The sequence below is a fragment of the Hyperoodon ampullatus genome (genome assembly GCF_949752795.1).
Source record: "Hyperoodon ampullatus genome assembly, chromosome: 14".
NCBI lineage: Eukaryota > Metazoa > Chordata > Mammalia > Artiodactyla > Ziphiidae > Hyperoodon > Hyperoodon ampullatus.
In genome coordinates, this window is record NC_136927.1 from 18,939,069 (window position 1) to 18,966,114 (window position 27,046).

The window sequence follows — 27,046 nt, forward strand, 5'->3', positions numbered from 1 at the left end:
AATAACCAAGAGATCACTGAAGAAATCAAAGAGGAAATCAAAAAATACCTCGAAACAAATGACAATGCAAACACGATGACCCAAAACCTATGGGATGCAGCAAAGGCAGTTCTAAGAGGGAAGTTTATAGCAATACAATCCTACCTCAAGAAACAAGAAAAATCTCAAATAAACAACCTAACCTTACACACAAATCAATTGGAGAAAGAAGAAGAACAACAACAAAAAACCCCAAGGTTAGCAGAAGGAAAGAAATCATAAAGATCAGATCAGAAATAAATGAAAAAGAAATGAAGGAAACGATAGCAAAGATCAATAAAACTAAAAGCTAGTTCTTTTAGAAGATAAACAAAGTTGATAAACCATTAGCCAGACTCATCAAGAAAAAAAGGGAGAAGACTCAAATCAATAGAATTAGTAATGAAAAAGGAGAAGTAACAACTGACACTGCAGAAATACAAAAGATCATGAGAGATTACTACAAGCAACTCTATGCCAATAAAATGGACAACCTGGAAGAAATGGACAAATTCTTAGAAAAGCACAACCTTCCAAGACTGAACCAGGAAGAAATAGAAAATATAAACAGACCAATCACAAGCACTGAAATTGAAACCGGGATTAAAAATCTTCCAACAAACAAAAGCTCAGGACCAGATGGCTTCACAGGTGAACTTAGAGAAGAGCTAACACCTATCCTTCTCAAACTCTTCCAAAATATAGAAGAGGGAGGAACACTCCCAAACTCATTCTACGAGGCCACCATCACTCTGATACCAAAACCAGACAAAGATGTCACAAAAAAAGAAAAGTACAGGCCAATATCACTGATGAATATAGATGCAAAAATCCTCAACAAAATTCTAGCAAACAGAATCCAACAGCACATTAAAAGGATCACACACCACGATCAAGTGGGGTTTATCCCAGGAATGCAAGCATTCTTCAATATACACAAATCAATCAATGTGATAAACCATATTAACAAACTGAAGGAGAAAAACCATATGATCATCTCAATAGATGCAGAAAATGCTTTCGACAAAATTCAACACTGATTTATGATAAAAACCCTCCAGAAAGCAGGCATAGAGGGAACGTACCTCAACATAATAAAGGCTATATATGACAAACCCACAGCCAACATCTTTATCAATGATGAAAAATTGAAACCATTTCCACTAAGATCAGGAACAAGACAAGGCTGCCCACTCTCACCACTATTATTCAACATAGTTTTGGAAGTTTTAGCCACAGCAATCAGAGAAGAAAAAGAAATAAAAGGAATCCAAATTGGAAAAGAAGAAGTAAAGCTGTCACTCTTTGCAGATGACATGATACTATACATAGAGAATCCTAAAGATGGTCCCAGAAAACTACTAGACTAATCAATGAATTTGGTAAAGTAGCAGGATACAAAAGTAATGCACAGAAATCTTTTGCATTCACTAATGATGAAAAATCTGAAAGAGCAATTAAGGAAACACTCCCATTTATCATTGCAACAAAAAGAATAAAATACCTAGGAATAAAGCTACCTAAGGAGACAAAAGACCTATATGCAAAAAATTATAAGACACTGATGAAAGAAATTAAAGATGATACAAACAGATGGAGAGATGTACCATGTTCTTGGATTGGAAAATCAACATAGTGAAAATTACTACATTACCCAAAGCAATCTACAGATTCAATGCAATCCCTATCAAACTACCACTGGCATTTTTCACAGAACTAGAACAAAAAATTTCACAGTTTGTATGGAAACAGAGAAGACGCCGAATAGCCAAAGCAATCTTGAGAAAGAAAAGCCGAGCTGGAGGAATCAGGCTCCCTGACTTCAGACTATACTACAAAGCTACAGTAATCAAGACAGTATGGTACTGGCACAAAAACAGAAATATAGATCAATGGAACAGGATAGAAAGCCCAGAGATAAACCCACACACCTATGGTTAACTAATCTATGACAAAGGAGGCAAGGATATACAGTGGAGAAAAGACAGTCTCTTCAGTAAGTGGTGCTGGGAAAACTGGACAGCTACATGTAAAAGAATGAAATTAGAACATTTCCTAACACCATAAACAAAAATAAACTCAAAATGGATTAAAGACCTAAATGTAAGGCCAGACACTATCAAATGCTTAGAGGAAAACATAGGCAGAACACTCTGTGACATAAATCACAGCAAGATCCTTTTTGACCCACCTACTAGAGAAACGGAAATAAAAACAAAAATAAACAAATGGGACCTAATGAAACTTAAAAGCTTTTGCACAGCAAACGAAACCATAAACAAGACGAAAAGACAACCCTCAGAATGGGAGAAAATATTTGCAAATGATGCAACTGAAAAAGGATTAACCTCCAAAATATGCAAGCAGCTCATGCAGCTCAATATCAAAAAAAAAACAAACAATCCTATCCAAAAATGTGCAGAAGACCTAAATCAACATTTCTCCAAAGAACATATACAGATTGCCAACAAACACATGAAAGAATGCTCAACATCACTGATCATTAGAGAAATGCACATCAAAACTACAATGAGGTATCACCTCACATCTGTCAGAATGGCCAACATCAAAAAAATCTACAAACAATAAACGCTGGACAGGGTGTGGAGAAAAGGGAACCCTCTTGCACTGTTGGTGGTAATGTAAATTGATACAGCCACTATGGAAAACAGTGTGGAGCTTCCTTCAAAACTAAAAATAGAACTACCATATGACCCAGCAATCCCACTACTAGGCATATACCCTGAGAAAACCATAATTCCAAAAGAGTCATGTACCAAAATGTTCATTGCAGCTCTATTTACAATAGCCAGGAATTGGAAGCAACCTAAGTGTCCATCGACAGATGAATGGATAAAGAAGATGTGGCATATATATACAGTGAAATAATACTCAGCCATAAAAAGAAATGGAGTTATTTGTAGTGAGGTGGATGGACCTGGAGTCTGTCATACAGAGTGAAGTAAGTCAGAAAGAGAAAAACAAATACCATATGCTAACACATATATATGGAATCTAAAAAAAAAAAAAAAAAAAAGGTTCTGAAGAACCTAGGGGCAGGACAGGAATAGAGACGCAGACATAGAGAATGGACCTGAGGACACGGGGAGGGGGAAGGGTAAGCTGGGACAAAGTGAGAGAGTGGCATGGACTTATATACACTACCAAATGTAAAACAGATAGCTACTGGGAAGCAGCCGCATAGCACAGGGAGATCAGCTCGGTGCTTTGTGTCCACCTAGAGGTGTGGGATAGGGAGGTTGGGAGGGAGACGCAAGAGGGAGGGGATATGGGGGTATACGTATATGTATAGCTGATTCACTTTGTTATACAGCAGAAAGTAATACACCATTGTAAAGCAATTATACTCCAATAAAGATGTTAAAAATATACATATATGTATGTCTATAATATAAAATTTGAATGTCTTAAAAATTAGGTAAGGAATCAGAGAAATATACGAAATGATCGGTGATAAGTTTATATTCTCAGGATTTTTGTTAAGTGGAAAAAGTTGTATTGCTAATTGTTTCTGCTTGCTAAGAAAAGAAGGTTTAAAGAAAATGTGTCAGGTGTCATCTGTGTGAACATTATTTGATTCAAGAAAGAGGACTTCAGGCCATCCTTCCATTTCCATCCCAGATCTGGGACATGTGCTTTATCAGGATGCATGAACAGTTGATATTTAGCCACAGGCTTAAAAATATTTTGCATTTAATATCCCAGTAGACTGGAATCCACCCTTATTCCCATAGAAGCAACTTACAAATATATAGCAAAGAGTTTCTATGGCATAGAGTCATTTCCTCAGCGTGAGAAGCAACTCTGGGAAAAACTGTTTGTATGAAATCAACATTCTAGCAACAAGGTCAGTCTGACTTGTTGGCAGAGAAAGCAGTTGGATACATGGAGTGATTCTGAGGGCACCGGGATTATCCACCCAGAACCCCGATGCCTGATATTCTTCCATCAAAACTTTAACACAGACCTTAATTCAACAATTTCAATCCAGCAGATACTTATTGAGCATCTCCCATGTGCCAAGCACCGGCCTCAGCACTGAGGTAAGAATGAGGCACAGCTCCTATCTTTAAGGAATTCTCATTAAGTCAGGAGACAGACATGTAAACAAATAAAATGCAGCAGTGTATCAGGAAGCTATGGCTGTGTAACAAACCAGTCCAAGATTGAGTGGATTAAAAGAACACGGGGCTTCCCTGGTGGCGCAGTGGTTGAGAGTCCGCCTGCCGATGCAGGGGACGCGGGTTCGTGCCCTGGTCCGGGAGGATCCCACGTGCCGCGGAGCGGCTGGGCCCGTGGGCCATGGCTGCTGGGCCTGCACGTCCGGGGCCTGTGCTCCGCAGCGGGAGAGGCCACAACAGTGAGAGGCCCGCGTACAGAAAAAAAAAAAAAAAAAAGAACACGTGTTCACTGAACTCATGATGGCAGGGACGTCAGGAAGGTCTTGGAGAAAATGACAGCTGAGCTGGGTTTAGAAGGATCCTTCCCAGGTGGGTGAGGGAGAGAACAGCCTTCTGGATGGGAGGAAAAGCCAGTGCAAGGGTCTGGAAGGGTGACACGTCCCACTGAAGAACAAAATTAGCCTCTACACGTGCATTTTCAGATGATGTCCTGAGAAGGCAGAGTGGTCCCGCGTGGGCCACACGGGAGGCAGACATAGAGGGGCTGCATGGGGAGGAGCAGGGTCAGGAGAGACCCTGGCATCTCTGGGCACAGAGCACGATGAGAACTTTCTGTTCCCCCCGGGAACAAGCTGTTTGTTAAGGTCAGGCCCCTGGCTATTTGCACTGCTGGTTTAGGTCTCGGGTTCATTTGCCAGAAAAATGACAGCAGTGGAAAAAGAACTCATCTTCCTGAGAACTCCTGTCCACGCGAGTGCTATTCTATAGATACAACTTTTCAATCTGGCTGTCTCCCCGCAGCCATTTCTTTATTTTCACTCCTGGATCTTTTCAACACACACTTGCACGTCCTGTAAGCAGGGCTCCACTGTTCACGTCTAAGGTGTGCCTTCATGCACACTTTTAGTCTTTCAATCAGGCTTGGTATTTCCGTTGACATCCAACTGTATCTCACAGCTGCTCTGAAGAAATTAAGCACATCATCTCTTTCTCCTCGATGCAAACAACGGTTTGTACTCTCTTGCACACGACTTGACATTTCTGCACACCTAAATGAAAGGTTCACTCGGCTTTTGTGTGAGCAACACACGACGACTCTTGTGAAAGAATAAGCCTTTCTGAAAATTCCTATGGAGAACGCTAAGGCTGAAAACAAAGTTCAAAGGACCTTGATCAGAATCCGTGGGCCAGCCTCTTAGTTCAAGGGAAGGACGCGCAGGGGGGGAAAGAAACAAAGCCAGCTTATTTTTAAATTGAAATGAAAGACAGCTTGGTAGAGAGCGAAGCAGGAACCACAACAGGGAGGACGCTGGCCGCCGTAAACGGGAGCGGCCAGAGCTGAACAAAGGTGGGGACACGTGTGAATAAAACACGGAGGCTAACTTCAGCCACGCAGATATTTCACATCAGATCAGGGAAAGCAAAAGCCTTGTTCCGCTCCTCGTTCTTGTGAAAAGGAGAGCTCACTGCACAGAGGACATCGGTATAGAAGATTTCTACTTTGCTCCTTCCCCTCTTTCTTTGAATCCATTCCTGATGATTTTGACAGCACTTTTGAGAGACACTAATTCCACGCTCTCAACGGAAACTTTCCCATCATAGTAAGATAGTTAAGTATTTTATATATCTGAAGTTACAACACACACACACACACACAAACGCACACACACACACACACATGCACAGCAATAACAATCCTGCTGTAATTAATTAGCACAAAAGGCCAGGCCAGGCCTGGAGGGCTTAAAAGGGGAGCTGGCTTGCCGCTCCTGTGGGAACCACCCATGGGATGGCAGGTGTCACTGGCAGGGTGTCTGAGTCTCCACGTATCAAATCAAGCAGAAGACCTGGGGAAAATGTCCCCCTTTGCTCACTCTGCTGTGTATTCAAACACAAAGTATAACAACAACAACAACTAAAATGGCTCTTGGTGGGGCGGAAGGGCAGAGGCAAGCGTACTGCTCTGTCTTTACACCTGTGCACGGCTGACATCACGCTTCAGTGCAAAGACAGGCCCAGAACTTTTCATTTGTCGCATGCACATCAGCGGTAAACAGCCCCGGCGTTCGTGTTAATGACACCATCTGTCGGCTCCCATAACTGTGTAGCGTTCGGCTTCCAAACAAGATGTAATGGCAGCAACACATGAAACCCACTGACATTTACAGTAAGGAAATTTATTATCCGCCGTCGGTTTGTATAAATGTGTTTGCATGACTGCTGGGGCTATAAAATCATCACCTTTGCCAGGCAAGAGAAGGTGCAATAAATAATGGATTTTAAGCCATGCATGTACTACCAAATCATTAAACATTTATCACTCAGGCACAATAGCATCTTAAGCAACAGTTACCACTTGAAAAATTAATGCCACTTTTGCGGGTTAAATGAAAACCATTTAGTCTAAGCTTTAATGATGTTCAATATGGTTTGGTATAGAATACAGGGCTTTTTAAATTTTTTAGTTGAGCATGATATATGCATGTAAATAACTCTTTTATAATAATTTTCTCTTGAGAAACAACCAGTCTATGCTCTTTTGTTAAAAAAAATACTTAAAAATATAAACTGAAATGTTTCTTGAAAAAAGAAATCAATGTTAAAACCTTTTCAAAACTAGAGATGACAAAAGAAAGGTTCAAATGGCATTCTTCCCTTTGAAATCCTTAATGGATTGGTCAGTTATGGTTGCAATTAAATCATTTTAACTTAGAATTAAGGAAACAAGTAAATATAAAGTCAAAACCAACCAAATCCCTTGAGTAATCGAGCCACATTTGTCCCCATTACTTAGTCCTTTAAAATACTCTCCCCACAGGGTGCCCGGTAATTTTTTCCTTTTTTCTTGTTTTATGGGTATCCACGGCTTTAAAAAAAAAAACCATGGAAATAACAATTCAAAATACAGATAGATTGGGCGACGGTTATCGGCTTTATGGAGGACTCATCAAAGAAGACTGTTGGATTCAAAGGAACAAAGAGAGACAAAGGTGGGAACAAGTTACTTGTCTTCTTCCTAGACACGGAACAGTGAAGGTGGGGAGCCCCTGGCTGCCCTGACACAAGCCTCCCGGCAGGCGGGAGGGGAACCAGCAGACCCAGCCTGGACGAGGCTCTGTCACGGGATACTCTGAGGAGGATGGATCCTTGAAATAACACCACGTCGACACGTAAAAGGATCACTTATCAAGAGGAAACAGAGGAAGCTCTGTTTTTAGTGAACAGCACTGTTTTGTTTTGTTTTTTTAAATAGTTTTAGGCAGAAGTCAAGAGATGACTGAACTAGAGATTTCCAGCTCAGTTTGTGAGTCCGGCTTAACTTCTTGGTGAGAGCTGACATGTAGGTTTACAGGCCTGCGTGACAGGCGGGTTTCCCTGTCCACTCTCCCTCGCCCCTGCAGGCACAGCCCCAGCACAGGAGGCAGAGGAGGGCATCCTTGTAGCAGGGGGACCAGGCGGGGCAGGAGAGTCAGGACGCCCTCGTGGGAGCCCAGCTCCCATCACTGAATCCGTGGAAGGACTTCAATGTCAGGATTTCAACGCCTTCATCCCCAGGGCTGACTGTCATCTCAGTGGCTCCTGGGGTCGCCCCTCTGTGTGCTCTAGGACTGAAATCCCAGGTTTTGTCAAGTGAGTCTGGGAGGATGGCTTCCTCGATTGCCAGGGAGAGCCATCCGTCCTTTGATGGAGGACTTCAGAGCCCAGCCTGGGCAGACAGAGGGGCAGCGGTGCCACTCGACGTCCCCTGCCGTCCTAAGTGCCTGGCGAGGCACACCACGTGTGGAAGCAGCCCAATTCCATGCACACGCCCACGAGTCTCTCCCGCACAAAGGAGCCACTCCAGCGACTAACTCCGGTGAGCTTATGTGGACATGAACCTCAACCACCGGGACTGTTGTCCTATTATGATGTAACATGTATTGCTTAAGCCTTGACGTTCAGACAAAAGCACCAAGTGGGGGATTCTTCTCAAGCAGTGTTCCTATCCAATATCCTGTGAAAGCACCACACACTCGCCCTGTCCTTCCATCTGTCACTAATTAATTTAAATACTTCCTAGAGTTCTAGCTGTTATATGGCATGTTCTGGAAATGATTCTCAGGTCTCTCTCAGGGGCTGAGGATGGATGAAAGACCCAGAAGGCCTTGCTCTTTTCTTTCAAAGTGGCGTTGGTGCCTCTAGTTCTTGATTAATCACTCTGCCTCTGCACACGTGTGTGCATGTGTACGTGTGTGTGTGTGTGTGTGTGTGTGTGTGAGACGGACAGAGAGACAGAGAGACACAGGGAGAGCGTGCAGCATGACAAGAACAGCTCTCCTGAGGGTGTGACACAAGGTGACAGCCTGAATGCAACTGTGAAACGAAAAAAACAGTTAACAATGAAGAAAGAGAAACAAAAAGCAATTCAACAGATGCATGTCATTTTTACTCTGCAGTGAGGATCAGTTTTTTTTGTTAATTATATCACCTATTCTTTCCTTATATTGATAATTACATAATTACATGAAACAGATGGGTGACAGAATGCACCCAGATGGTGAGAATGTAAACAAGCTTACCAATTGCTTATTCTTGAGAATATTATAAAGAATTATTTAATAATACATAGATTTCTATACTCTGCACATCTGTTAAATAGAGCCTTCTAAATAGCAGTTACTTTGTCATTTTTTCATACCCAGATACAACGCCCTCCTAGGAATTCATGGGAGGCCAACTGCCATCCAGGTAAAATATTTAACCTTTTCCAAACAGTTGGCCATGTGAAATTCTAAACTCTTATCTGAGTCCATGGGTTTCCCCTGCTCCTTTTAAAAATAGAAATAATCATTTCAAGGGGAGTTACAATCCCATATAGCTCCAGTTCTGCTTTGAGCAAGCTATGGAAGATTGAAAAGGAACGGGGGGAACAGAATTTGAAATGTTTCCACTGCATCTGATGGACTTCTGGAACTAAATTCTTTTAAAATAGCCATGAACTAGAAGTCAAAGCATCAGTGCTGCATCGTTGGGTGTGTGTCCACGGGGCTCAGGGCCAGGCTGCATTCTGTGGGTGTAAAGAAAGAAGAGAAACCTTCCTGGCCCTCACACCACCCCTCTGACCCATCCGTTCAGGCCTCTGCTTAAATAACCCTCACCGGTGTCACCCTCCAGCCCCGCCTGGGTTCTCTTCTTGCCCCACCTGGCACAGAGCATCCTTTTCCGTCTGTCCCTTGTCTACCTCCCCACTGGACACAGGCACCAGGGCAGCAGGGATCTGTCCACTTTCTTACTGCTGCAGCCCCAGTGCCCAGAACAGGCCCTCCATGTGGTCAGCACACAATAAACACTGATGGAACAAATGACATAAATTAACTGTCCACCTCCAAGCTTCCCAACCTTCCATGCAGGACGGACCCGGGCCCGAGGTTCAGACAGGACCTGGGGCATTGGGTCCTGTCCACGCAGGGGCAGGGGTGACTCTAGGAAAGGGGGGTCCACACTGTGGTGTGCATCGGAGTCGGGACAAAGAACACAACACCGGGACAAGTGATGCCGTAGGTAGAGAAGCGGGCTCAGGCTCCAAGTGGGGAGGACCTGGACAGGGGAGGCTGGTGAAGAACAGAACTCAGAATCAGGCTGTGGTCACCCACTGCGCTCTCGGAGTTGACTAGGTGTAGACATGCTTGGAATTCGGGCACTTCTCTAGGGATGGTGATTGTGGTGTGTGTGTGTGTGTGTGTGTGTGTATGTGTGTGAGAAAGAGAGAGAGAGAGAATGAGAATGAGAGAGAGGGAGGTTGGTTCATAAGCAGCATTTGAGAAGACTTGGGTTTGAAACCTAACTATGTGCTTTATCAATAAGGAGAGTTTCTAGACCATGGGTGGTTGTTGGGATTAAATGTACTAATTCTTATAAGGAATATAGAAGAGTGCCTTTCACACATAACACATGACAAATGTTAACTATTATTGACATTTCTCTTGACTTTACTTGGTTGTTCTTACCTTTAGCATATTTTTTTATTTTGAAAAGAAATATAATGAGACTAATTGAATAGTCTCATTCAATTACAAAGTGCTTTATTATGTTTTATTTTGCAAAGTCAATAATATTCAGAAAAAAACTTTAATTCTCCAACGCAAGCACTAAACACAACTAGTTTTGTTTGTATATATTTCTTGTTTCTGTCCTATGCATGCATATTTCTAGAAAGTTGAAATAAACCCATAGTTAAATAACACACACACGTGCGGGCGCACACACACACACACACACACACACAAATGCATTTGATTACTCAGGGCCTGGAGATTCTTTTGGAATCTGGGCTTGGCGGGGTGCATCCCCCATCTGCTCTCTGGTGGGGGTGAGTCCCCAGAGGGCAGCCCAGCTGGGAAGGAGAAGCCCGGTCATCTCTCCTGGTGCTCAGGGGAACCCGGGTCTCAGCGTGGCTGCCCTGAGTGGAGTCAAGGGTTCTCGGGCTCCAAGCAGCATCCCCCAGAGCAGACAGCTCTCAGGGAGCAGGACACAGAGAGAGGGGAGATGGCGGGGACAACCCCATGAGGGGTAGGTCAGGCGCCTCCACCTGAGAAGCCAAAGGGGAGGGAGAGCCAAGGGCGGGGGCAGATGTGAGCCCAGCCGCCAAAACTGCTTCCGCCTCTGGCACTTGCTCCCCTCTTTGGGGTGAATCAGATCACTGGCGTATGTATTTGTCTGTCTGTGTGTCTGTCTGTAGCCTCGGTCCTACCAACCCAGAGTGACCCAAGACCCAGGGGGTGGGGAGGGAGGCCGTCTAGTAACAAATTAAAATAGTTGTCAATTGCACATAATTCCGTGGGACAGACCATCAGGTCAGACAGCAGGTCAGACCATCCTTGTGACCTGCTCACAAATTGTAACTTGTGAAAGATAATAATACCCGGCTCACTTTTAAAAATCAGCAATCACCTCTGGTTTCACAGCGGCACCATACTGAGGTGAAATCGGGGTGCTTTTGGCCAGCAGAGCTTCACTATGGTGACCAGAAAGTGCTGCCTGAGCCTGACTCCCTGGAAGCACGGCTCCTTTTGGTTAAATACATAAACTACCATAAAACCCTCGATTATAACAACTACCGTGGTGATCATTTCAATGCACTGAATTATATTTTTAAAAAAACAAAACAAACAAAAGCTAAGACATGATTGAAGATCGCCAAGGCAGGAGCCAGGGTATAGTGTGTAATTCTTGGTTATCACCACAGGTCCCCAGCCCTGGAGGGTGGGAGCCGGCTGCACGGTGGCTGAATCATGTTTGATATCGCGAAGCAGCGGCCATAAAATCCTTTCTGGCTCCCACACTTCTTCCACACCTTATTTATTCTCTTTTTTTTTCCTCCCCTGTTTTTAAGTCATGCTTTTTGTTTTCTTCTTGCTTATTAAGTTGGTTACTATGGAGATCATGACATCAGTAATCTTGACTAAGCTTAATGGTCTTGAGGCAACATACGGGGTAAAGGTCTTTATTCTTCCTGAAAGAGGTTCAACCCCAGACAAGAGCAGCAGCCTGAGGTCTGAGGCCTTCAAGTTGCATCTCTGACAGGGGAGGGCACATGGGGGAGGGCACACAATGGGAGAGAACACACCACGGGGGAGGGCACACGATGGCGGAGGGCACACCATGGGGGTGGGCAGAGCACGGGGGAGGGCACATCAATGGGGACGGCACAGCAGCTCCCCAGCCACGCGGCCAGAATGGGCAGGAAGGCCACGCCCCCAGATACCTGGCACTTCAGTTTCCAAGGCTCATTTAATCCTTTGCCTCCGATGAACACAAATGCCATTTTCCCTTCAGATTCAGTGAGTGTGTAAATAATGATAAATAAACTCAGACAGCTTCATGAAAATTACTAAAATGTGGAAGACTTTTAATGCACCTGTGCTCAATTTGAATGTAAAACCTCCCTAGGCTCTTGGTCTGTTTGGTGTTTTTCCTAGTCTTTCACATCTTTCAAGAAAGCATATCCTACATTGTTTCCACTAGAATTTATTAACAAGATGTACCATCTAAAAACTTTCACAAAAAGACCTAAAAGTTAGACTTACGCACTTTCTACTACAGGCATCTATTGACATAAAATCACGTCGTAACTAAGGGGCTATGCTTGTATAGCTCCTCCAGGGGCTAGAGGGAGTGGGCCAGTCCCGCAAGGAGCCTGCTGTGTCTGCAGTCCATGTGTACATCACTGTCATCATCATAGTCAGCTACTGTTTCATATTAACAGATGCAATTCATTCCTGCCAAGTCCCCAGCCCCTCCTGACCCTCAAGCAGCAGCCAGGAGACACCAGCCATCGTACACATGTTCTTCATTTCGAGGCAGAGAGCGGGTTGAGAGGCTTTTGGGCCTCATGAGAGCCTGACTTCTGAGTCCCCAAAATCAGAGTTGATGCTTCAAACAACAGATTTCAGAAGAACACGTGGTGATGGCAGAGTCTGCTGTCCCAAGACCAGATGAGGAGGCCAGTCGGAGGGAGAGAGAGAGGGAGATAAATGCAGCCCACCCTCTCCTTCCCTCAGTTAAGGCCGCAAAGCGGAAGGAGAGGGCAGGATCCCCAAGGGGGTTCTGGAGAACACAGAGGGTAGAGAGGCCTGAGCCGCATGGGGACGCCCGCCTGCCTCTCCCAAGAAGGTGGAGCTGCTTGAGGGTGGGGCCAGGGCAAGAGAGGATGAGGCTGGCCAGGAGCCTTCCGAAGCCCGGATGGTGCACGAGGGAGGGAGGGAGGGAGAGAGAGCGCGCATGCTCCGGAACCTGAGTCCTGACCCGAAGAGGGGACCCCACTGCGAGCCCTGAGGGCCGGCTGGGAGCCTGGATACCAAAATGAGGGATGGCTGAAGACAGGCTGAAGCTCTGAAAATGAGCGCATGCCTGTGAGGAGGGAACACTCCTGAATGGACTCCATTTAAATGGTAAATGGCTAAATGTGCCTGGAATCAATAGAGATTCCTTGTCCTCCCGTCAGGTGGAATGGAGGCTCCAAGCAGAGATCCAGCTGAGTTAAAGGAAAACGGGGAAATGAAAGGCTGTTGGCCATTTGCACACCTGATTATCTGCTTAAAATATCTACATCTCACTGTAGTATATGTATATACAATGGAATACTACTCAGCCATAAAAAAGAATGAAATAATGACATTTGCAGCAACATGGATGGACCTAGAGATTATCACACTAAGTGAAGTAACTCAGAAAGAGAAAGACAAATACCATGATATTAGTTATATATGGAATCTAAAATATGACACAAGTGAAATTATCTAAGACACAGAAACAGACTCACAGACATAGAGAATAGACTTGTGGTTGCCAAGAGGGAGGGGGTGGGGAAGGGATGGATTGGGAGTTTGGGATTGGCAGATGCAAAGTATTATATATAGAACGGATAAACAACAAGGTCCTACTGTATAGCACAGGGAACTATATTCAATATCCTGGGACAAACCATAATGGAAAAGAAAAAAAATGAATTAAAAAAATCTACATCTCACAATAAAAGAGAGGGCTCCTCATGCTGGCAGTTTACTTAGATAACGCAAACACACTGCAAGGAGAAATCATCTTTTAAAGTTGGGAATCACAAGCTTTCATTTTCAAATTCTACAATGTTATTCCTTTTGATTAAAGAGATAGTAGCTTTACCTTTGACCTAGCAAACCGTTCCTAGGAATTTACTGAAATGAACTCATGATGAATGTACTAAAAAAAAAATAAGGATGGACATGGTGGCATTGTTTATAATGATAAAAATTCGTCAGGTACATTAGGGAACTGGCTACAAGCAGCAGTGGTGGCTCTCAGGATCTGGCATCCCTACACTGTGTCCCGGCGCCTCAGCCCAGCAGCTGCTCGGCCTGGGGAAGCTGATGTCACCAAGGACATGTGAAGCAAGAAGACAAAGCATGCTGCATTCCACAGGAGCTGCTCTAGTGAAAATGGGAAAGCAGGTAGGCAAGCACTGGTTAAGTGACTTTTAAATGCCTCATTCACAATGAAGATACAAAAGTGTTGGAAGAATGGAGAGAAGAGGATTTTTCTGGAAATTTCCTCTATGAGAACTGTTGATGTGCTGTGGGCCGCATGCCACTCCACCCCTAGGAGGAGGGCTGGGGGGGGTGTCTCGTCCTTCAAGTCACAAGACGAGGGTTTGGGAGCCTCAGAGACCCTGGAGTGAGTTCCCGCAGTTAGTGGACACAGCACAGTGGCATGTGGTTCCCACCCATATTGACGAAACTGATGAGCCGGCCAGCTGCTGGAAGGCCGGAGGGAAGGTGCCCGTGCTGGGCGCATCTGCTGACCAGACAGCCTGGGCTTTTCTCGGAGGTCCTTCCCGTAGGGCTGCCTCCAGGGGCAAATCAGACTCCGGCTGCAGAGTGGGAGGGTGCATTGCCTGCATTACAGGATGCAGGTGGGAGGTTGAGGCACAGGAATCTCTAAAGAAGCTCCAAGCACACACATGAGAAGAGCCGCCCGGCCCACGGGGCAGGAGCCACCCTCTGACACATGCCTGCTCTCCCAACTGTCTTTCCCTGCCCTGGTCCCAATTCCAGAAGGACCGGAAATATAGCTAAACAAGAACAAGAAACCAACAGGCTTTCTTTCCAAAAGTTAAATAATAATAAGCAAAATAGATGCTAAGCAGAGGGCATAGTGAGTTAGAAAGAGCAAGGAGGCCCCGCCCTCCTTCCCCAGCTGCAGGCTTCAGTGGGGATATGGGGAGGACAGACTCTAATCTTTAGATGACAATTGAGTTCGAGTTTTGATTATTACACAAAATAAAACTGGACATTTTACGGAATTAAGACCATGTTTTGTGATTTGGAGTGACCCACTGTAACTACCTAAAACTGACCAGAAAAGTCACAGGACTTGCCCACTCTCTGTCCAGGTCCGTGGGAAACCCGGCCCCGGGGAACGTATGCTCAGGGGGACTGATGGGAGACAGAGATCAAGGGGCCTCATGATTATTCCCACAAGTCCTGCTGGATTCACGTTCAGTTACATAACCAAACCTCTCCTAACCTCAGTTTCCCCCACCGCAAAATGGAGAAAATAACACATAAACTTCTCTGAGAATGTGGCAAGATAATCCAAGTGGGCACATAACACAGAGCCTGGCACAGAGGACAAGGAGGCCACCCAAGCGACGCTCTAGAATACACAGTGACACGCAAGATGTTCACAACATCGGAAGTGAAAATGTTTGTTTCAAAACACTATGTGCTGAAAAGATGCTCAACATCACTAATTATTAGAGACATGCAAATCAAAACCACAATGAGGTATCACCTCACACCAGTTAGAATGGGCATCATCAGAAAATCTACAAACAGCAAATGCTGGAGAGGGTGTGGAGAAAAGGGAACCCTCTTGCACTGTTGGTGGGAATGTAAATTGATACAACCACTATGGAGAACAATATGGAGGTTCCTTAGAAAACTAAAAATAGAATTGCCATATGACCCAGCAATCCCACTACTGGGCATATACCCAGAGAAAACCATAATTCAAAAAGACACATGCACCCCAATGTTGATTGCAGCACTATTTACAACAGCCAGGTCATGGAAGCAACCTAAATGCCCATTGACAGATGAATGCATAAAGAAGTTGTGGTACATGTATACAATGGAATATTACTCAGCCATAAAAAGGAACGAAACTGAGTCATTTGTTGAGACGTGGATGGATCTAGAGACTGTCATACAGAGTGAAGTAAGTCAGAAAGAGAAAAACAAATCTCGTATATTAACGCATATATGTGGAAACTAGAAAAATGGTACAGATGAACCGGTTTGCAGGGCAGAAGTTGAGACACAGATGTAGAGAACAAACGTATGGACACCAAGTGGGGAAAACCGCGGTGGGGAGGGGATGGTGGTAAAAAAAAAAAACCCACTATGTGCGTATGACTCCATATTTAATTGCATGTATTTTTTCACAGAAAATAATCTAGAAGTAAAAACACCAAAATATTAAGAAAGGTAATCTATAGCGGATTGCAGGTTTCATCCATTTTCTCTTTACTTTTTTTTCCCCTAAAATTTCTACCATCAATATGCACTGCTTTTTTGTAACCACATATATTATTTTAATCAAAGGGAAAGATGTAACTTCCCTAGTGGGCATCTGCAGCTCTAATTGTCCCCTTTGTCATTTTATATCCCCAGCTCCTTTAAAATACACAAAGCAAAGCTTCCTGTTGGCGGGCGTGCTTTTCCTCCCTGAAGGCGGATTCTGAAGAAGCCACTTAGCTGCGAAGGCCAGCTCCTGCCTGGTAGCTCGGGTCCACTCGGGAGCCTTGCTGGGCTGTGGCGTCCAGAGCTCTGCAGCCGGCAGCTGGTGCATCCCGAGGCCCTTCTGGACCTCCGCGGCCTTCATTACCCTGGCTCTGCAGGGAACAGAATGCATTTTTCCCCCTACTGGGTTGTGGCGAGAACCCCATCAGCATCTAAGAAAGCCTCAGAATTTTTTTTTTTCTATTGGTAGCTATTTTAAAAGCAATAACATTATTAAAGGTGGGCTGAAGTGATGGACGTGCTGGTGTAAAAAACAGAGTCCTCCACATCACTCCTGGGGTCTGGATGGGCATTCCCTGTGCTGCAGGAGCTCTCTGAAACGTTCGTGCAGGCCCCTGGGAGGCTGATGGGCCAGATAGGGTGAGGCAGGGAAGATAAGTGCAGGAGAGATTTTATTTTAGAAAAAATCTCTGCTTTCCAAAGAAACGAAGCTTAGATTGGTGGTGTACTGCCAAATGTGTGTATGGTGCTCTCCCAAAGCGGTGAGAAAGCTCCACTCCTGAAACTGAAGGAACAGTCAGGTGCACGGCTCAACCGTGGCCTTGAGTTGGCCAGCACCTCACCACTTACTAGCAGTGATGCTGAGCCTGATCTAAGAATGAGAGTACAAAATGGTGCCATCACTTGGGAAAATGGTTTGGAAGTTCCCCAAAATATTAAACCTAGAGTTACCATACGACCAAGCAATTCTACTCCTAGGTATAATACCCAAGAGAAATTAAAACATACATCCACACAGAAACTTGTGCACAAATGTTCATAGCAACATTATTCATAGTCGCCAAACAGTAGAAACAACTCAAATGTCCATTAACTGATGAATGGACAAGTAAAATGGTGTATGTACACACAACAGAGTATTATTCAGCCATAAAAAGGAATTAATGGGAACTTCCCTGGAGGTGGTCCAGTGGTTAAGACTCTGTGCTTCAATGCGCTCGATCTCTGGTCGGGGAACTAAGATCCCCCATGCCGTGCAGCACGGCCAAAAACAAAGGAATCCAATACTGATACGTACTGCAAATTGCTTGAACCTTGAAAAGATGCTCAATGAAAAAAGACAGTCACAAATACCATGTATTATATAGTTTGGTTATATGAAATGCCCAGAAAAGGCAGATTCATAGAAACAGAAAGTAAAATAGTAGCTGCCTAGGGCTCGGGGTGGGGGGATAGGGAGTGACTACTAATGGGTGTCTTTGGGGGAGGGGTGACAAAAATGTTCTAAAATTAGATGGTGATTGTTGCCCAACTCTGTGAATATACTAAGAACCAAGAAACTGTTCAATTGAAGTGGGTGAATTGTACGGTAGGTGATTTATATGTCAATAGAGCTGTTAAGTGGGGGGAGGAAAGATGGACGAAGATGGTGTGGGGGGGAGAGAGAACGAGATCAACTCTCCTATAATACCTGTCCTAGAAAACGATGCTAAGATATAGGATTGATGTTTGACAATACTGAGATGTTAAGAAGTAACCTTACTTTTCACAATTTCTTATCACACCCCAGAGACCTCCTTTTGCTACTCTACCGCAACTCAATTTCTAAACAGTGTCCAGGCGGGTCCATCACGCCGCCAGCGCACCCCCCACCCACCCCTCACCTCCTGAGTAAACCTTCAGTCGCTCATCCTGGGCATTTACTCGAGGGTTTTCTAACAACACGGTGAAGCCACACATAGCATGGAAGTGAATCTTAAAAAATGGATAATGTGACCCACCTACGGGGTTATTATTTTTTTCCACCTTTCCCAGCAGCTGCCACTATGATTTCGAAAGGTTTATAACAACGAGCTGACACAACAAAGAGAGACATGGAGATAGCCCGGATCAGCTGCTGTCCAAAAACTGACCCCAGGGCTCTATCCTGGACCCCTGTGTCTGCTCCCAGCCCAGCCAGGGTCAGGCTGGCACAGGAACAAACCCAAGGCTGGATGGCTCAGCCAGGAGGAAAATCCAGCTGTTCGGGAGGAAAGCCAATTATCTGTGGGTCACCTTTTGATTATGTAGCTGGTGCCAAAGATCTGGGAGATTCCAAAAGGTCTCTGTCAAGCCATCTTCCTTTTCTGTGGTTTGGTTTTCCTACAATAAGCCATGATATCACTGCTTTAACTTTTTAGATAAGAGAGCATATATAATGGTATGAGTTTTGGCATCCAGCTGCCTGGGTTTGAAGCTCTGTCAAGAATTCGCTTTTGGACAAGTCACTTACTCTCCCTCCTGCAAGCCTGTTTTCTTTATGTACATTGAAGACGACAGTAGCAGTAACAATTTACAAGTGTTGATATGAGGATTAAACGAGATAAGTCATGGGAAGCCTTTAGCGACAGCATGTTAGTAATAGTAGTAGTAGTTGTTGTTTATTACTCTGTAACCTTTCTAAGAGGGAGGAATTTAATAACAAGGAGAATAAATCACTGATTCATAAGTCATTTTGATGCACACATATACACTATGTACAATACTAAACTAGATAGTATTCAAAGAATTGGAAAGAAATGACCATACAACTTGTATTCTTTGTTTGGAATAAAAAAAGCTCACAAAGGAATTTATGTAAATTATTCTAAGAATGTCAGAGAAAAGGGTTCATAATAAATAGGAGGAAATGCATTTCCCATAGGTAGGGTAACTGTAGGAAATGGCGGGGAAGTGGCTTGAAAAAGCTAGCTGGACTCATGGCGGTGATTTAAAGTGGATTAATTTCATTTCAGGAAGATATCACCATGGTCACATTAATAATGTTCAGTGCATATATCATGTTGAAAAATATGGGTTTGCCTTTTTAGAAACTTCTACCAAGGAGATTCTAAAGGGCTAATTTAAACACACACACACACACACACACACACACATACACACACACACACACGTACAACCAAGGAAAGTCCAACGTGGGCAGTGAAAGTTTCCAAGTTTAAGGAAGGGGTTGGAGAAACAATTAAGCTGGGGAAAATCTAGCAGGTGCTGGGAGAATAATGCAATTTCCTAGGGCAGCAGATGTACAAGTGAAACAGTATCCAGCAACAGTCCATCAGATGGTAATTATAGCTGAACTGGGGAAGAACAGCCCAGATGAAAGGGGCGATTCAAAGGGTAACCGAATGCCAGAGCGTGACATCTTCCTGAGAGATCACACACTAGGAAAAATCGGGCCAGCACTTAGCTCCAAGAAGGGGGGTTAAACAAACCGTCATTTTTCTTTTGTAGAAGGACAAAGGGAAAACGGAGGCTTCAAATAATTCATTAGTCGAGATTTAAACAGACCGTCACCAATAAACAACCACAAAAAAAATAACAGGTGTTGATCACTCTGAAAGTCTGATTCCTGAGATGATTCTGTCATCTGAAAGATGATGGATTGATCTGGTACAAAAAAATTTTGAAAAAAAAAAAAAAGGAGAGGTGAGTTGACACTCTAATTCTATGAATACTAGAAATCAACATAGAGAACCAAAGTGATTGAAGTGGATGATGGGGAGCATCTCTTAATACTGAAGCAAAGGTAGGAGCTTTTTAAGTTCAAAGCAGATTTTCTGGTGTTTAGTATGACAAGTAAGAGTCATTTAAAACCCCAGTCTTGGAAAGGAAACCATGCCTCCGACCAGACACATTCCCTCCCAACGGATTCCGCAGAACAGGTCTGACCCCGGCGGGGCTGTTCCTCCCGAGTCTGGCTCTCACTCTCAGGGACCCATGCAGGCCTCTCCCATCCCTGGTTTAAACAGCCCTGAGCAGTCCCACGTTAATACTGACACTGGGCTGTACGCTCCCCGAGGACAGGGCCCCTGTCACGGTCATCTTTGAATCCCTACAGGGAGGTAGGAAGGACAGCAAGCCAGCTTGCCCAAGGAACCACCCGAAAGTGAGTGTGGGTCAAAATGGTCCACAGTCTTTACTTAATATGGCCATCAGTTCATTCAGCCAAATTCTGAGAACTTCCCTGATCATAGTTCTCCTGCAAGTGGGCCACACTGATTCGTTTCATTAAAAATTCCCATCAGAATAATTCTCAGAGTGCAAATGCACAGGCCAAGACAGCCCATTCAAGCTAAGAAACGAATCTTCTCGGTCCATGCCACGTGGATTACGGTTAGGAAAAAGCCTTCTCTTAGCCACGTATCTCTGCTGGTTGACTGTGGCGACATGATGAATCTTCCGGGCCTACCTCTGTGATGTGTGATGAAAACCATTCACATGTTTTCCAGGTCCTTTCTTGTGACCTGACACGGGGCACACTGTCAATTGATACGAATGACAGGGACAGTTTGGTGGCAGGGACAGCGACTCATCTAAACCAGGCAGCAGCTACCTGACCTTGGGATGAGGGGAGAACACTACCCTGCCACGCAGTGATGAATTTCAGTCTCCGCTGGCTTGTGCCAGAGTCAAATTGGCAACCCACCGAGATGAAACGCTTTCTATCCCATTACTCATGCCTGAAGGGATCTGTTCCCTTGAAGACTGGCTTCCTAGGTGAAAGCCAGGGAACGGATGGTCAGTCTGAGATGGGATAAAAAGTATGAAAGGCCAGTGCCCAGCGAGAGCAGGGTGCGGACATGTGAGGGCGCTGAGGGTTGCTCGTAGCTCCGGGCAGAGGGGAGTGTAAAACTTAAAGGGACAAAGAGAGATTCATTTAGTAAGGCAATCGCTCAACTTCAACGGCTGCAATACTCTTTGCTCTGCTAAGAAATCAATGTGCTTAGGACCCCATAGAAAGCCCTCCCAAACATTTTTCCAAATGGCTCACCTTGACTCAGACAATCAGCCTAAAACATTAAATCCGCCTACAATGTTTTTTAAAATTTAAAATAATGTAATGTAGTATTTTAACGTTTGAACGTCTAGGCTCATCCCATGTGGATTATGCTCTCGATAATCCTCTGGTCCAACTTTAAGATTTCTAACATTTTCACTAAACCTTGTTTACTAAATCTAAATCTTTACTAAACCCTTCTCAAGAATAAGTATAACAAGCAGCAGTAAAGTACTTCTTAAAAAGTCAGAATTCACCGATACAGTAAACAACACAGCACAAAGTGGCGGATACCAGCATCAGCCCCACCCATCTGGTAAGCGGTTGTCTTCCTGGAGCAGGGATTTAAAAACCCATCCTTGGGGACTTCTCTGGTGGTCCAGTGGGTAAGACTCTGTGCTCCCAATGCAGGGGGCCTGGGTTTGATCCGTGGTCGGGGAACTAGATCCCACATGCATGCCGCAACAAAGATCCTGCGTACCGCAACTAAGACCCGGCGCAGCCAAAATCAATCAATTAATTAATTAATTAAACAAAATCCATCCTCTGCTATGTCTTGAAATAAGCCGGGGTTCTGTGGGGACACAGCACAGAGAGACGGCCATGGAAAAGCTTATTAAATGTAAGCAATGATTTCAACTCATAACAACCTGGGAAGTCATGATAGGATCATTTTATTTAATTAATTAATTAATTAATTAATTATTTACAAATTTATTTATCTGTGGCCACGCTGGGTCTTCACTGTTGTGCGTGGGCCTTCTCCAGTTGCAGTGAGCGGGGGTCACTCTTAGGTGCAGCACGCGGGCCTCTCACTACGGACGCCCTTCCTGTTGCGGATCACGGGCTCCAGGTGCGCGGGCCTCAGCAGTTGTGGCACGCGGGCTCAGCAGTTGTGGCTTGTGGGGCTCTAGAGCGTAGGCTCGGTAGTTGTGGTGCATGGGCCTAGCTGGTCCACGGCATGCGGGATCCTCCCGGACCAGGGCTCGAACTTGTGTCCCCTGCATTGGCAGGTAGACTCCCAACCACTGTGCCACCAGGGAAGTCCCGGTAGGGTTGTTTTAAGTGAAACAAAATGTTTTCTCTGGCTTTTTCCCCACCAGGAGCTCCAGCTCACCTCAAAGTCATCCAGTTCTGGAGATTCCCAGGGTTGGGGGTGGGGTGAGGATGCGGAAGCTCCAGAGGTTCAGGAACACGGCTCTTGATACCAGGTGGCAGCCCTGTGCTGCTCCCCGTCCCCCCAGCCATACCACTCACACTCCCTGAGGACCAGCTGAAGGTGCTGGGGCTGCGGGCTGCCGCCGACGTGTGAGGGCTTCTCTCGGCCTGGCCACATGGTCTATCCCAACTCAAAGGCATCTCAGCAGTGGCTGCAAAAGGGCAGCACCTCTCACACAGAAGCTACATCTCTGTACTTTGAACCTGTGGCCCCTTCTCCTGGGATCAGCAGGACGTCACATAAGCTGTGTTTCAGTGATGGATATAGATGAGGTCACCCTTCCTGACCCCGACACACTCTCTTGGCTCTCATTCCACAAGAGTCTAATCCCAGGATCTCCACACACCAGCAGACCACCTGGTGGTCGACCCCACGGTCCTGCAGATTTGCCCGGGGCCCCTTCCTCTCTAGAGTGTGATGCTGGGGCCCTGCTACCTAAGGACACATCTGTGGTCTTGGATGAAGTGATGACATGTATCTGTTGCAAGACGATAAGGGAGAAAGGAGAAGTGGGTGGGGCTGTAGAAGATGCAAAACTGGCCAAGAGTTGAAACCTGTTGGAGCTGTTTCTGCACAGCCCATCGTGTGGGCTGAAACACGTGCCCATCTGCCTTCAGAAGCTTTTAGAGAAAGTGGGCAGAGTAATTCTGTGTCTGTTAAACCTAGTGATAAAATAATAGGACCTGAATTTGGTCTCTGTTTTTAATCTCCTTCTAAGAATTCACATTTCACAAAACTATCAGTCTATGAGGGATTGTACATTAAAAAAGAAGACGACGAGGTCCCTCAGCACAGACAGAAGGAAAATCCCTGCTTCGTAGAACTTGCTCTACTTTTGTACATGCTTCACATTTTCCATAATGAAGATTTGGGGAGGGCAAAAGAATTGTTATTTGTTTTTAGTCTCAAATACAAAGTTAGAACTTAGAAAATAAATACAAATTTTTTATTTTACAAATATAAAGACTTAGGACTTTACATAGGACTTAGAGCAGCCTGGGTCACAGTAAGCAGCTGCCTCTAAGATGGGTCTTGGTGGACCCACCCCCCATATGTAAAGCTGGAGCTGGGGGCCGTGGGGTGACGCATGTCCTGCAAAACTGGGGTGTTGATTTGAGCACCATTTCCAGCACCATTTTTAGCTCCTTTGCTAAACGTTTGGAGAGTTTAAACTTTCCACTTTCTCTCTCACAAAGAACAAGTGTCGGCCCACTGAGGGGTGTTTTTCTACCGTATTTAAGTGGAAGTGTGCACATACAGTACAAGCTTACATGTAAGTCAGCCTGACAAAGTCACGCTTCCAGCCAAGTTCCTGAACACGGCTCTGTGTATGGTTGTTTACGTGTACACTTCCACTGAAAGCGAAATCTAGTTCTGTTTGGTCCCTTTTCCTGTTCTGGTACTAAGAGTGTCCCAGGACTGTGCACTCTAAGGTCAAAGCCCCTGCCACCCAGGACAGCTGAGACGTTCCTGTTCATCACGCGGACTCCAGGAGGAGGGAACAAACCTAGCTCAGGACTCAGCCCCAAACGTCCTCACGCAGCCAGACCTAGGATCTCAAACCGAGAAAGCAGAGCCTGAAGGAAAGGGGAGTCTGCTTTGGAGCAAGGGGGCTAAACCCAGAAAGATGCTGGGAGGTGGACCCCAAGCCACTGGTACTGAGACGCAGCAGCACGCGGCGGCGTCCCTCCTGTGAGGGGGGGTGGCGCGTCACATGGCGCCCGCTCTGCTCCGGGCTCACTGCGGAGGCACCACCCTACGGCAGGGGCCGGTGGGAGGGAGCCTGGGCTCCGGGATGAAGGAGCAGCCGTTGGGCTCCGGCTCTGCGTACGCAGCGCCGCCCCATCTGCCACGCCCGCCCGCCCGCCCGCTCGCCCGCCCGCGCTGGCACTGCGCCCCGCCTGCTGCCGCCGGCTACCCACCGCGTCCTTGGAGACCTCCTTTGATGGGGCGTTGATGCCAAGCTTTTCCAGGGGATAGACAATCTGTCGTCGGGGCCGCACGGGAACCAAGTAGTGGAGGGCGGACGTCAGCGAGTGGGCGCTGGAGCTCTGGAACTGGGAGACAGCGACCTCGATTTTAGGGGGAAGGGCGTGGGAGCCGCGCGCACATTTGCCGGCGCGCGCCTCGACAAATACAAAACTCCCCACCCGGCCAAAGCGGAGGGGGGCGGGAAACCAGCAAATAAACAAACATACTCTTCGACCAGAGGAATGAATTGTAGATAATGCCTGACACTAATGAAGATAATTACGGGAGTAATTGCATTACTATCTCTGTGGGAATGACAGATAAACAAGTGGTTTGGTTTATGGGATTTTTCAGCACAAGTATTTTCCCCAGGAGGATATTCTTCTCCGTAGCGATCATGAATCAGCTCGATTTGACCCCATTAAGCTGTGTTATCTGCGTCCTGGTAACCTTTGCGTGTTTGTCATCTGAGGGGCAATAGGGCGCAGATGTGAAAATCCTCATGTTTGTGAAAGTCACTGCTACTTCAGCTGGACCTTTGTTGATCAGATAAGTGTTTTAAAACAAAAGAATAAAACCGGAGAGTGGGGGAGTGGAGGGGGAAGGGGGCTGGATCAGATTATTCTGCTTTATATTAATACTAAATTATGAGCTGGATTTATGCTTACTGAAATGGGCTACAATAAATCATGTTTTAGGTGAATGCTTTAAATATTAATTTTATCCAATTTTTAGACTTGGCAGAGAAAACTGAATATGGTGGTCTTTATTTCTTTCACGTTTATGAAATCTTAGGGGTTTTGGTGAAACCCCTAAGCTTTGGGTATTTCAACTGTGTAAACCTCAAGAGTTAAACTGTCAAACCGAAAATTTTTAACGAGACATTTACCGAATTTAACCTGGAAAGCAAAAAAAGTAAAACGGAACTGTAGCTGTAGTTTAATAAATGACGTGGTTTACACATGACTTATTTGTGGTTCTAAAAATAGCCCCTAGGCCTTTCTAAGAGCTTCTGGAGGGGATTTCTAAAATCCTTCACTACTGAACTTCACTGCCTGATTTTACACACTGAAAAACAGAACCCAGGGATCTCTAGCCAAAGCTGTGTTTTTAAGCCTGGAAGAGCTCTCAGTACATGTCCTGGCAGGAGGGTGTGGAGAAAACCGTCTTCATCATGGCAGCCAAAAGCTCACTTGTACTGCAGTCAACTGGGGATTTATAGCGGAATTTGGAGATTCTTACCTGTACTATTTCGTATTGCTTCTCGCACTTATTTAAATGTACGTGTCTAAATCAACTAGAGGTGCAGACAGAGAGGAAATCTGTTTCCAAGTGTGTTTCTATGTTATATATACAATAGTGCGTAACATGGTCCTAATTCCACACCATGGAGGGAAATACGTGAACACTCAATGAGTTCAGTTCGAGTCACCATTTTTTAGGATGCATGCAAGAGGACTTTCTACCAACTGGGCACAGGCAGGCAACATTGGGAATAGAAACTGAGAATGTAATATCACATCCTTAAAGGTCACCAAATTGGCACTTGGCCAAATGTGAAGTACAAAGAAATTGTGCAGGACCAGGACTTTCAGGCAAAACTGTTAAACTTCCCATGTCCCAGGTTCAAATCTGAGGCATTCACATTGCTGTAGGCCTGCATTTTGATAGGAAAAAAATCATCACTAGAGCATATTCTACATTCGCTACCTATCTTTTCCATGTTTTTTCTTCTTTCTCCTCCATTCCTTCTGTTTTTCCCCAAAAGGCATTTGTCAAATAAGATACACTGGTAAAATTACTGTTATGTGTATGTACCCATATACCTTAGATTGTTTTTAAGTTTAATAATTCAGAGCATTTAAAAAACCCACCTAGCTCACCATGGTAACTAAGAAGAAACGTGACAATGTCAGACTCTAGGCAGAGCCTAAGAAAGTTTTTGGTCACGAATGGGATCTTATGGGACAATTTCTACCTAGGAGGGTAGAAATTTCTACCTGGGGGTTCAGTTCTCAACACCCCTCAAGTCTGCATCAACACTGTCAGTGACAGAGGGACCATCTTGCAGGAAAGAACTGCTTGGGGATCCAGCTCCGAGAAGCCCTTGCCTGTGAGCAAGCAGGACACTGCGTGTGAGCACGTGTGAGCGCGTGTGACTGTGTGGGACTCTCCTACGTAACAGGGCTGCAGCTCTGAACAGGACAAACAGCTCCAGCTTTACGTCACAAGACAGTGTGAGTGAGTGAGAAGTGCTATGAAGGAGACTGAAGCAGGATATGTGGAAGCAGGAAGCAAGAGCTTGCTATTTGTGCACAATAAACATAACGTATACACAGTAGACACGTGTTTGTTATAGAAGTATTGCTCTCCGTAAGTATAAGTATTATGCAGACATAGAGGTATCTACTACATAAAGGTTACATTAGTAACACACATCTCCACTTTTTATCCATCACTTTTATGGGGATGTTATACTGCTGTTTTGCAATGCCGTGATAGCACACCAGTATTAAGGACTGAGCTAATTTATTCTATGGGTTCACTACTAGAACATTCTTTGCTTGAAGAACTTCATAGGGCATTTTGGCATTCACTAATTCACATGAGAAATAATTTGATT

The 27,046-nt window shown here is 45.1% G+C and overlaps 1 protein-coding gene across 1 annotated transcript in view; it reads right to left on the reverse strand.

The window, feature by feature from the left end:
- Positions 1-27,046, reverse strand: part of CFAP61 (cilia and flagella associated protein 61) — a gene marked incomplete at both ends in the record, with an annotated part of 251,873 nt that overhangs the window by 119,183 nt on the left and 105,644 nt on the right. Inside the window, one exon of the mRNA XM_079719874.1 lies at positions 24,375-24,509. Within this exon, the coding sequence (XP_079576000.1) occupies positions 24,375-24,509 (135 nt within the window). The remainder of the gene's footprint in view (positions 1-24,374; positions 24,510-27,046) is intronic.